Genomic DNA, 12,976 nt, shown 5'->3' on the forward strand with positions numbered 1-12,976 from the left:
GGAGAGCATGTGGGGAGGGTCACAGGAGGAAGGAGGTCTGCGTGAAGACCCCTGAGGAGCTGCTGTGTAAAACCAGCCAGAATCCACAGAACCAGCACAGCAAAACCTCTGACAACCGGGCCTGGCGGGGGACACTGCCCAGGATTTAACTGGCCACTTGGTAGCTCATGTATGGGCAGAGGAAAATAGCATCATCAAGGCTCTGGAAAGTAATGGACATTCAAACCTCAGCCCACCAGAGTGGGCCAGGATGCGCAGTGTGAACCCAGAAAGGCTGACTACCTGACAAAATAAAAGACAGAATTAACATAGATTTAATAAGAACTGGAATTTCATAATGTGACACTCAAAATGTCCATGATACAGTAAAAAATTACAGGAGGCTGCTTGTAATTCCAGTACTTTGGGAGGCCAAGGCAGGAGGATCACTTGAGCCAAGGAGTTTTGAGAACAGCCTTGGCAATATAGTGAGACTCCATCTCTGATTAAAAAAAAAATTACTCGTCATATTAACAACCAAGAAAATCTCAATGTGAATGAAATAGACAACACCAAGATGACACAGACATTGGAATTATGGGATGAAGATTTTAAAGCAGCAGTCATAACAATACTCCAGCAAGTTACTGGGGAGGGTAGAGGTGAGAGAATTGCTTGAAGCCAATAGTTTAAGATCAGCCTGGGCAACATAGTGAAACCCCATCTCTACAAAAAAAAAAAAAAAAATTAGCTAGGCATGGAGGTGGTATGTACCTATAACCCCAGCTCTTCAGCAGTCTGAGGCAGGAGGGTCACTTGAGCCCAGGAGGCCCAGGCTGCAGTGAGCCATGATAATGCCATTGCACTCCAGCATGGGTGACAGAGCGAGACCCTGTCTCTAAAAAAAACAAACAAATACACAAACAAAAAACTCCAGCAAACAATTTAATACACTCTAAAAACATATGGCAAAATGAAAGTTCCAGTAAAGTAAGATATAAAGAAAACTAAGGCCAACTGTGATGGCTCATGCCTGTAATCCAAACACTTTGCGAGGCTGAGGCAGGAGGATCAATTGAGGCCAGGAGTTCAAGACCAGCCTGGGCAACATAGTGATACTCCATCTCTACAAATATAAAAAGAAATTAGCTGGGTGTGGTGGTGCACACCTGTAGCCTGTAGTCCCAGTTACTTGGCAAGCTAAGGTGGGAGGGTCCCTTGAGCCCAGGGGGTCAAGGCTGCAGTGAGCTATGACCATACTACCACACTCCAGACTGGACAACAGAGCAAGGCCCTGTCTCAAAAACAACAACCACAACAACAACAACAAAAAGGAAAAAGAAACCCAAAATGGAAATTTTAGAAACAGAAACAAAAATCTCACTGAATGGGCTCCACAGCAAAATGGAAATGACAAAAGAAAGCACTGACAAACTTGAAGAACAGAGGAAAAGAAACTATCCAATTTGAACAAGAGAGAAAACAAATTGAAAAGAAACAAAACACAGCCTCAGGGACCAGCAGGACAATAACAAAAGACCAAACGTTTGTGTCCTCAGAGCCCCAGAAGGAAAGAGTGTGGAGCCGAAAAAATTACTTGAAAAATAATGAATGAAAACTTCTGAAATTTGGTGAAAGACATAAACCTTCAGATCAATATCAAAAAGAATAAACCAAAGAAATCTATGCCCAGATACAACATAATGAAATTTCTGAAAACTAAAGACAAAAATTCTTTTTTTTTTTTTGAGATGGATTTTTGCTCTTGTTGCCCAGGCTGGAGTGCAGTGGCGCGATTTCGGCTCACTGCAACCTCTACCTCCCGGGTTCAAGCGATTCTCCTGCCTCAGCCGCCCAAATAGCTGGGATCACAGGTGTCCACCACCATGCCCAGCTAATTTTTGTATTTTTAGTAGAAATGGGGTTTCTCCACTTTGGCCAGGCTGGTCTTGAACTCCTGGCCTCAAGTGATCCACCCGCCTCAGCTTCCCAAAGTGCTGGGATTGCAGGCACCCGCAACCACACCCGGCCAATTTTTGCATTTTTAGTAGGGGTTTCACCATGTTGGTCAGGCTAGTCTCGAACTCCTGACCTCAAGTGATCCACCCACCTCGGCCTCCCAAAGTGCTGGGATTACAGGTGTGCGCCACTGTGCCCAGCTAATTTTTGTATTTTTAGTAGATACGGGGTTTCGCCATGTTGGCCAGGCTGGCCTTCAACTACTGACCTCAGGTGATCCACCTGCCTTGGCCTCCCAAAGTGCTGGGATGACAGGCATGAGCCACGGCGCCCGGCCTGTCAACGTAATTTTAAGAGTTAAGTGTGAAAGAATGTCTATCATATTCATCCTTGCCATTAGTTTTCCTTCACTCCTGACGTTCCTAGTTTCCTTCCTTCTGTTGTGTCTAAAGTACCTCCTTTATCAGTTCTTTTAGATCCAGTCTGCTGGTGACAAACTTTTCCTTCATCTGAGAATGTCTTTATTCACTCTCATTCCTGAAGAATATTTTTACTGAATGTATAATTATGGGTTGACAGTTTTTTGCTTTCAGTACTTGAAAAATATTATGCCACTTCCTTCTGAGGAGAAATCTGATGACAGCTGCTGCTGAGAACCCACCACCGCTCCAGTCACTGTCCCCTGTGGGCTGTGCATCGCTCTCTCTGTGTGCTTTCAACAGTTTTTGTCTTTAGGCCGGGCGCAGTGGCTCACGCCTGTAATTCCAGCACTTTGGGAGGCCAGCGCAAGTGGATCACCTGAGGCCAGAAGTTCGAGACCAGCCTGGCCAACATGGTGAAACCCTGTCTCTACTAACAATACAAACGCCACCAGCTGGGCATGGTGGCACATGCCTGTAACCCCAGCTACTTTGGAGGCTGAGGCATGAGAATTGCTCGAACCCAGGAGGCAGAGGTTGCAGTGAGCCGAGATTGTGCCACTGCACTCCAGCCTGGGCAACAGAGACTCCGTCTCAAAAAAAAAAGAAATTCATTTCAAATATAAAAGAGAGAGGTAGGTAAAAAGAAAAAGGGATGAAAAAGTTATACCACGCGAATGCTAATCAAAAGAAAGCCCGAGTGGATTAATTAATATCAGACAAGGTAGACCTCAGAACAAAGAATGTTGCCAGGACAAAGAGGAAGATTACGTAACAATATAAGGGTCAATTATCCTTAAAAAAACCCTAAATGTATACACATCTAACAACAAAGATACAAAATATATGAAACAAAAACAAAGAATCGTGATTTAAAAAATAAAGATCTATATTAAAACAGGAATAGAAAGAAACTTCCTTAACCTCCCTCCACTACCCCCACCACAAAAAACCTTCAGCAAAAACTAAACCTAAAAAAGTGAAATGCTGAAAGTTCTTCCTCTGGGATTAGGGAGAAAGACAGCTATTATCAACATCATACCGGAGAGTTTAGCTAGGGGCGATAATGCAAGAAGAAGTAAACAATATCAGCATTGGAAAAGAAAAATAAAACCTCCCTTATTTTATTTTACTTTATTTTTTTTGAGATGGAGTCTCGCTCTGTTACCTAGGCTGGAGTGTAGTGGTGCAATCTCGGCTCACTGCAACCTCCGCCTCCTGGGTTCAAGTGATTCTCCTGCCTCAGCCTCCCAAGTGGCTGGGATTACAGGTGCCTGCCACCACGCCCAGCTAATTTTTTTGTATTTTTAGTAGAGACGGGGTTTCACCATGTTGGCCAGGCTGGTCTCAAACTCCCGACCTCAGGTGATCCACCCACCTCGGCCTCCCAAAGTGCTGGGATTACAGGCGTGAGCCACTGCGCCCGGCAAAAACCTCCCCTATTTGAGACAATCTGTGCCAGTGGAGTGTCCTGTCTGGCCCCTCCCTTTCTTTTCCTGCCTTAGGCCTGCAGGTGGGGCCTGCCTCCCCTACACTAAGGGGGGCTGTGGCTCCAGCAGGGTGAGGGCATCTGTGTGGAAGGCAGCCAGGCTGGGCTGTCAAGCTCGGTGATGCTGGGGAGGCATCCAGGCAGGAGAGGGGCCTCCAAATAGGGGAAGGGGCCACAGCAGCAATGGGGGATTGGTTACACCAAGAGGACTCGATCAAAATAACTGTGTTAGTGATAATGGGTGAGCCAGGTTTCTCAATGTTGGAAAAGGAAGTTAGAATAATGAAAAAGAAAGCTAGAATGCTAGAATGAACCTTTTGATGTTGGACTAACCACAATGGAATAGATTAGCCTATGAGTTTGTCTTGAAATTAAGACCTTCCATTCATCAAAGACACCAGTGAAGGAATAAAAGGCAAGCCATAGACTGGGAGAAGATATTTGCAACACATATAACCAACGCTAGGCTCATATTCAGCATAAAATACCCTAAAAAAATCTATGACAAAGGGCAGATAATCCAATAAACAATGGGCAAAAGACATGGCCTGGAGCTTCAAAAGAGAGGCTATCAAAAGGCCAATTCTATGGACTGAACTCTGTCCCCCAAAATTTACGGGTTGAAGCTCTAACCCCGAACATGATTGTATTTGGAGACAGGGCCTTTGAGGAGGCAGTTAAGGTTACATGAGGTCCTAAGGCTGGGGCCCTGGACTGTTGTCCTTACAAGAAGAGGAAGAGTCGGGCGCGGTGTCTCACGCCTGTCATCCCAGCACTTTGGGAGGCTCAGGTAGGCAGATCATGAGGTCAGGAGTTCGGGACCAGCCTGACCAACATGGTGAAACCTCATCTCTACTAAAAATACAAAAATTAGCCGGGCGTGGTGGCGTGAACCTGTAATCCCAGCTACTCAGGAGGCTGAGGCAGGAGAATCACTTGAACTTGGGAGGCGGAGGCTGCAGTGAGCCGAAATCATGCCACTGCACTCCACCCTGGGCAACAGAGCAAGACTCTGTCCCAAAAAAAAAAAAAAAAAAAAAGAGGAAGAGACACCAGGAGTGAGCACGCAGGGGGGGAGGTGTCACGTGAGCACGCAGGGGGAAGAGTCCACATGAGCACGCAGGGGAGAGGGTGCCGTCTGCAAGCCACAGAGAGGCCTCAGGAGGAACCCACCCTGCCGGCAACCTGATCTCTGACATCCAGACTCCAGAAGTGAGAAAATAAAAACCCGTTGTTTAAGCCACCCAGGCTGTGGTGTTGAGTTACAGCAGCCCTAGCCAATCATACACCAATGCACACAGGAAGAGATGTTCAATCCCACGAATCTCATGAATTTGCAAATTAAACCAAAATAGGATGTGCTACGTGTCCACTAGAGGGAACAGAAGGAGCCGCTGACCACATAAGTGTTGGCGCGCATGCAGCACCACGGCTACCTCGCACGCTGTGGATGGATGCTTTGGAGAAGAATCTGGCATTATCAAGTGAAACACAGTGTAGGTCTGAAGACGCCAGACAGAAGCACAGGTGCCACAGAATTCCATTCACACCAAAACAGGGAGGGCTGACTGCAGTGAGGACCCAGGGCATGTGGGCTCCGGAGGGAGCACAAGGAATTCCATTCACACCAAAACAGGGAGGGCTGACTGCAGTGAGGAGCCAGGGCACGTGGGCTCCGGAGGGAGCACAAGGAATTCCATTCACACCAAAACAGGGAGGGCTGACTGCAGTGAGGAGCCAGGGCACGTGGGCTCCGGAGGGAGCGCAAGGAATTCCATTCACACCAAAACAGGGAACGCTGACTGCAGTGAGGAGCCAGGGCACGTGGGCTCCGGAGGGAGCGCAAGGAATTCCATTCACACCAAAACAGGGAACGCTGACTGCAGTGAGGAGCCAGGGCACGTGGGCTCCGGAGGGAGCGCAAGGAATTCCATTCACACCAAAACAGGGAACGCTGACTGCAGTGAGGAGCCAGGGCACGTGGGCTCCGGAGGGAGCGCAAGGAATTCCATTCACACCAAAACAGGGAGGGCTGACTGCAGTGAGGAGCCAGGGCACGTGGGCTCCGGAGGGAGCGCAAGGAATTCCATTCACACCAAAACAGGGAGGGCTGACTGCAGTGAGGAGCCAGGGCACGTGGGCTCCGGAGGGAGCGCAAGGAATTCCATTCACACCAAAACAGGGAACGCTGACTGCAGTGAGGAGCCAGGGCACGTGGGCTCCGGAGGGAGCGCAAGGAATTCCATTCACACCAAAACAGGGAACGCTGACTGCAGTGAGGAGCCAGGGCACGTGGGCTCCGGAGGGAGCACAAGGAATTCCATTCACACCAAAACAGGGAACGCTGACTGCAGTGAGGAGCCAGGGCACGTGGGCTCCGGAGGGAGCACACGGAATTCTATTCACACCAAAACAGGGAACGCTGCAGTGAGGAGTCAGGGCACATGGGCTCTGGAGGGAGCACAAGGGGCTGCTGGGCTGGATGACGCCACCCCAACGTCTGCAGTAGCCTCGAGCTGTATATTTGCTATGAGTGGACTTTCTGCAGGGGTCAGATTTCAGTTTATAAGGGGACAGCAAGTACCTCAGTGAGACGCGGACTCACCAGTCGTCTCTGTCGAGGTGCGGACGCTGGGCTGACACTCAGCATGAGGTGAGGACATCTTTAAAGGATCCAACACATCTTCTAGATGCTTTTCCAGAGTTTTAAACTTATGCTTTAGAGTTCGTATTTCTGCTTCAAGGGCCAGAACATAATCTGCCAAAAAAAACTCCAGTGAATATAACGCATACACAGCAACCTTTCGCACCTCCCTCCTGTGAGCACCAGCTCAGGGAGCCGATGCCAGCTCATGCCCGCCAGCTTCACTGTCCCTGTCCTCCTCACACTACAGCTTCACCGTAGTTTCCACACTCTCTGTGTGTGTCAGACTGAAAGACCTTCCCTCCCCTCACTGGCCAGAGTGTGCCAGCCAGAGACCAGCACAGTCTCCATGCTCTCCAGGAAGGGCTCAGCGATCAGGAGCAAATGCTCCACCTGCCGCCAGCCCACGTGCCTCTGTGCAGAGGGGCCAAGTCCCATCTCGAGAATGGAAGCTCTGCCTCCATCCCGGCATCTGCCCACCCACAGCCACTATTGGGGTCCCTGGGGGTCGGGAGGCCCTCATCAGCTCTGCCACAGACGCTCCTCTGGAGGAAAGGACTGAGGTCCACCAGCCCCTGCTACCAACCCATTCTGGGACAGCGCGGCAGCAAGCCAGCCCTGGTCCAGGTCTAAAACAGGTTTTTAAGTGTGTCAAGCAGGTACCCTCATTTTTTCCTTCCACTTTACAAATATAAAAGCTTTTTGGTATAAAACTTAAGATCCCTTCTCTTGGAGAAAAAGCAGTTTTCATACTTTGAGTTTATTACAGGGGATGTTAACTTATAGGACTCTGAAATGAAGCCTCCTTGAAGCCAGTCAAGACCCATGCTCCCGTCTGTCCTCCTCCCTCCCTCTCCCCCTTCCCCTCCCGCTCTGTCCCTTTCTCCCACTTACTCACCAGGAGTGGCGGCATCTCCCCCAGCCTCTGGGTCAGGCTGGTTTGCATCTGTGCTCTCTGCCGCTGTCTGGACGGGAGGAGGAATCTGATGGCTTAGAGCCTCCATTTCTTTCCTCATCTGGGCAATCACGTTTCGCAGGCTCGTGTTCTGCTCTCGGAGCCGCTGGATCTCACTGGATGGAAAGTCTTTACTTATTTCTTCTTCATGCTGCCTGAGAAGCATCTGTCAAATACAAGGAAAAATGACTACAAAAAGATGAATGGCTCCCCAGCTTGTCCTGACAGGCTGTGCCTCCGCTCTCCCCGCGCCCCTCTCGGGCGGGTCCCCCACTTCAGCTTGGGCTGTGGTCCCTCCCCATCCCCAGGGCTGTGATGCCCCTCCTTTCTGACCTGACAGAAGTGCAAATATGACACTCAAATTCCTGGAGCCTTTCATACTGTTGAGATCCCTAGAGTGTCCAATCCACAGAGGCAGAAAGTGGAATGGGGGTGCTGGGGCTGTGGGCGGGGAGGGGGAGCCAGTGTTTCTTGGGGACAGAGCTTCAGTTTGGGAAGATGAGAATGTTCTGGAGAGGGTGGTGTGATGGCTGCACCTCCGTGTGAATGCGCTTCATGCTGCTGAACTGTGTGCACCAAAAAAAAGTTAAAGCAGCCAGTTTTGCGTTATGTATTCTTTAGTACAATCAAACATCCACTAAATAGGATGAAGAGCAGGTTCAGAGCGCGCAGAAGAAAAGGCAGTGAATATAAACACCTGGCAACAGAAAATACCCAAACTGAAGCTCAGAAGGAAAGGGGCCAAAGAAGAAAAAATGAGCAGAGCTCTGGAGACCATGAACAAGGTGCACAAGGAACCAGGAGCCCAGACGAACGCGAAGGCAGGAGACACATCTACAACAAGGCCAGACATGTTACAAATGCGCTGAAAGCCACACATCACAGATGACGAAGCAAATGAGCTGAAAGCCGACATCACAGATGATGAAGCTCAGTGAACCCTAAGCAGGATAAACAGAAAGAAAATCATACCAAACAGCACATAATCAAACTGCTGAAAAATCAGCAACAAAATGGAAACTCTAAAAGCAACCCGAGAAAAGAGACGTGTTACCCTAGGGTCAAAGGGCAGGCATAGGGATGACAGACCCCGCAAGGAGCCACCAAGGCGGGAGGACAACGAGGCGAGGTGGCTCCGGCGCAGGAGGAGAGACAGGCCCCGCCCACCCAGTTCCTAGGGAGAGGGAGTGTCCTTCTCTAACCAAAGGTGAGGGGCGCTTCTGCCTCTGACCAGGAGGGACTCACTGCCATGAGTCTTTCCCTGCAGCTGTGAACAACCAGAACACCAGACACATTAGAGGAAACACCTGCTTCCAGACGCCAGCATAGACCCCAGATACCGGAGAGGGAAACAAAGTCCCAGGGTCTGGCCCAACTCAACCTTGAGTCCAGCCAAGATGTGTGCAAAAGGCACAGCTTCCTCTCCTGTGGAGCCACCCTGAGGGACGCAGAGCCTGCTCCCTACTCTGCACTCCGTGAACACAAACCTGAAGCAAGATCTGGGCCCTTCCCAGGACGCTCTGACTGCCCGCTGGCTCCTCCGTGCTCCCAGGCAAGGCCAGCTGGCCTGGGCTCCCAGGAGGAGAGCTTCACGTGCTGCGCTCAGGGGTGGAGAGGATGCGAACAGAACCTGCACCTCAACTGGCAGTTTAGAAACGGAGACAGTGCGATGCCTAACCTTGTTTTTACTCTAACTCGCTACTTTAAATTTTGCCCTGTTTGTCTCTTTAATCACCTAGCCTTGTTTCTCATGTAAATAAGACTCTCTCTAGCTGGGAAAGCCGGACAAACTCCAATTGACCCCTTAATTTACAAGACACTAAGGGCTCCTTACCCAACCCCCTTCCGCAAGGAGTTGACCTGTGTAAGCAGATCCTCAGCATTTCAAAGGAGCCCAATTAACTGATAAGGTACTGGCACCAACAACGTCTGAAGTTCCCAGGATTCTTCTCAAAGAGATAACAACATAAAGCCTTGAGTTCGTGTCCGGCATAGCATCTATGTCTAACTATAATGAAGGATTTAGAGCCCTGCACCTGGTACCGTTGCTTTTTGTAACCATTTGTCTTTTAAATTGTTTATCGCTCTGTAACCATTTGCTTCTTTTGATTCTTGCATGTTTTTACTTCTGTAGAATTATTGCATTTGAGTTCCCCTCCCCTTCCTAAACCAAGGTATACAAGTTAATCAAGCCCCTTCCTCAGGGCCGAGAGAATTTTGAGCGTTAGCCGTCTCTTTGGCCGCCGGCTTAAATAAAGGACTCAATTCGTTTCAGAGTGTGGCGTTTTCTCTAACTCGCCTGGGTACAACAACAGGAAACTGCCCACCGCAGTGCCGTGATCACAATGGCGAACAACATGAAGGACCATTGGTAAGAAAATCGCTAGGTGCGTTATGGTGTGGCCACTTGATAAAATATGCAGCCATTTAGATTCTGTTTGTGAAGAATTGTAATGACGTGGGAAAATATTTATGGTACAACCAAAATGAAGAAAGAATTCTCCTGGAGAAACAGTCGCATGAGGGGCAGACCCTTGAAGGCCGTGCTCCACCTGGCCAGTTACAGATCAGGATACCGAGTGCCCAGAGGCTTACCAGGCTATGTCCCAGGACGCGCTGAGGGTGCTGGCTGCATGGCCTCACTGGCTGAGCAGGCCCACCACAGCGGCAAGCGAGGCTCAGAGGGCTCGGCAGTGTGAAAGGAAAATATCACTAAGCTAAAGGGAAAAGTCAAGCTGGGAACTGCTCAGGGCAAACCTGCCTCCCATTCTATTCAAAGTCACCCTTTGCTCACTGAGATGAATGCGTATCTCACTGCCTCCTTTGGAGAGGCTCATCAGAAACTCAAAAGAATGCAACCATCTGTCTCTTACCTACCTATGACCCGGAAGCCTCCTCCCCACTTGGAGTTGTCCTGCCTCTGCAGACGGAACCACTGTTCATCTTACATATGTTGATTGATGTCTCCTGTCTCCCTACAATGTGTAAAACCGAGCTGTGCTCTGACCACCTCGGAACACGTCGTCAGGACCTCCTGAGGCTGTGTCACGGGTGCGCATCCTCAACCTTGGCAAAATAAACCTTCTAAATTAACTGAGACCTGTCTGAGATTTTCTGGGTTCACATTTTGGTAACCACAGGGAGATTCTGAGTGGAGATGCCTCTGACCTTTGACAAAACTCCTATCGGTACTTGGTACTGGAATGAGCTAACTTTATGGCTCAAACCAACAGGACAATTTGCCGAGGTCTGGGAGCATCCCCTCCAGAGAATCCCTAATCTCCCCAAATTTGTTCAAGATCTAAAGTTTATTTTGCTGTACAATGTTGGCAGAAGAGCTGAGGCGGGGCTTGCTTGTCTGACATAATGTAAAAGAGTCTTGGAACATGTCCTGGGTCCAGGGTCTAAAACCCCTCATGACCTTTGGAACACCAAGCTCTGTGCCAATGGGTGGAAGGCTGCCCTGCTGCACTACAGTCTATGCCCAGGGCATAAAACCCCTCGTGGCTTGGAGAGAACCCAGGGCTCAGGGCATAAAACCCCTCGTGGCTTGGGCAGAACCCAGGGCTCAGGGCATAAAACCCCTCGTGGCTTGGACAGAACCCAGGGCTCAGGGCATAAAACCCCTCGTGGCTTGGACAGAACCCAGGGCTCAGGGCATAAAACCCCTCGTGGCTCGGAGAGAACCCAGGGCTCAGGGCATAAAACCCCTTCTAGCCTCTGGAATTGTGTGCAGACTTGCTGGCCCCTTGCTCCTTGCTCTCCCGAGATCATAACTTGATTTTATCTTGAATTAGAAGAACCTGTTCTCCCTTACCTCAAGTAGCAGAGCATGTGCGAAACCGTCACAGCTACGCTTGATGCACTGCTACCTTTCTACCCCTACGTTCTCACGCCCTCACCTGTCTACCCCCACAGCCACACATCCTCACTACCTGCTGCTTTACTTGATTACCAATAAACAGTGTGGGCTCCCAGAGCTCGGGGCCTTCGCAGCCTCCATACACTAGCGTGGGCCCCCTGGACCCACCCTATGTACTCTTGTCTCATTCCTTTGACTCTGCTGGACTTCGTAGCCCCCATGACCTGGTGTTGGGTCTGATCACCCCAACAGTACAACTCCCTTTTTTTGGAGTTTTACTTGCTTCCAACAAGGAAGGCAAGTTTCTCCTGCTTCATGATGATGGAAGACAGGTAACTCCTTTATGGAGTTTGCACTCACTTCCAACAGGGAAGATGAGCGGGTTTTTTTTTCCTGCTTCTAGGATGGTAGAGAGCAGTCTTTGGCCTGAGACCTTTTTCCTGCTTCTAGGATGGTAGAGAGCAGTCTTTGGCCTGAGACCTATCCCTAGGTAAGTAACTGAATTGGCATTTGCCTTGGCTAAAGTTAAGATTAGCAACCAGGCCGGGCATGGTGGCTCACACCTGTAATCCCAGCACTTTGGGAGGCCGAGGTGGGCAGATCATCTGAGGTCGGGAGTTCAAGACCAGCCTGACCAACATGGAGAAACCCCATCTCTACTAAAAATACAAAATTAGCCGGGCGTGGTGGCTCATGCCTGTAATCTGAGCACTTTGGGAGGCTTAGGCAGGCGAATTACCTGGGTTAGGAGTTCGAGATCAGCCTAACATGCAGAAACCCCGTCTCTACTAAAAATACAAAAAATTAGCCAGGCATGGTGGCGCATGCTTGTAATCCCAGCTACTCAGGAGGCTGAGGCAGGAGAATCACTTGAACCTGGGAGGCGGAGGGTGCGGTGAGCAGAGATCACACCACTGCACTCCAGCCTGGGTGACACGAGCAAAACTCTGTCTAAAAAAACAACTCCAAAAATTAGCCAGGTGTGGTGATGCGCACCTGTGGTCCCAGCTACTGGAGCAGCTGAGACGGGAGGATTGCTTGAGCCTGGGGGTAGGAGGAGATTGCAGTGAGCTGAGATTGCACCATTGCACTTCAGCCTGGGCAACAAAGCGAGACCCTGTCTCAAAATAAATAAGTAAAAACTACATGAATGAAGGACGAGCTAGGAACATTCTTCATACCAGTTAGGATCTGAGTCCTAAGTACACTCGGCTGCCTTAAGCCAAGCCTCAAGACAGAGAAGCAAATTGAATGGGAGAGAATGCGCACCAGTGGCTGGCCGCTTAGTGCGGGGAGGTGGGACCAGCAGGGGCAGGGACTCTTGGGTGGTCTTGTTGGGGTGGGGGTGCTTGGGCACACTTACATGTCGGCTGCACTGACCTGTGCACTCCAGGCCTGCGCGTTCTACTGTGTGTACAACAGCCCAAAGAAAAAAGCCATCTGCAGGCCTAGGGCAGTCCTCCCGTGCTGGGCCCTCTGTGCTCTCCCCCAGCCTCCTACAGCCCTGCACCCGCTCCCCTCTGCCTGTGGACCCAGCTCTGCTCTGATGAGCTGTGACAGCTCAGAGAAGCTCCTCAGTGTCCCCATGTCTCAGCGGACATGGTGCCAACCTCCAAGATGAAATGAGTGGAGGGATTTCAAGGCCTAAGGGCAAACCCCGGCATTGGAT

The 12,976-nt window shown here is 50.0% G+C and overlaps 1 protein-coding gene across 7 annotated transcripts in view; it reads right to left on the bottom strand.

Annotated features, from left to right (window-relative positions):
* The window catches only part of CCDC57 (coiled-coil domain containing 57), a 114,134-nt gene that overhangs the window by 66,046 nt on the left and 35,112 nt on the right, over window positions 1-12,976 (bottom strand). For all 7 annotated transcript variants that reach the window (XR_010110741.1, XR_010110742.1, XM_063599504.1 and 4 more), the window contains exons 12-13: window positions 7,389-7,611; window positions 6,452-6,604 (exon numbers count right to left, since the gene is read on the bottom strand). Coding sequence is in view for 5 of the 7 variants with exons in the window: in XM_063599504.1 (XP_063455574.1) it covers window positions 6,452-6,604; window positions 7,389-7,611 (376 nt within the window). In the remaining 2 variants the exon portion in view is untranslated. The remainder of the gene's footprint in view (window positions 1-6,451; window positions 6,605-7,388; window positions 7,612-12,976) is intronic.

This window comes from Pan paniscus, chromosome 19 (genome assembly GCF_029289425.2).
Source record: "Pan paniscus chromosome 19, NHGRI_mPanPan1-v2.0_pri, whole genome shotgun sequence".
In the NCBI taxonomy this organism is placed as follows: domain Eukaryota; kingdom Metazoa; phylum Chordata; class Mammalia; order Primates; family Hominidae; genus Pan; species Pan paniscus.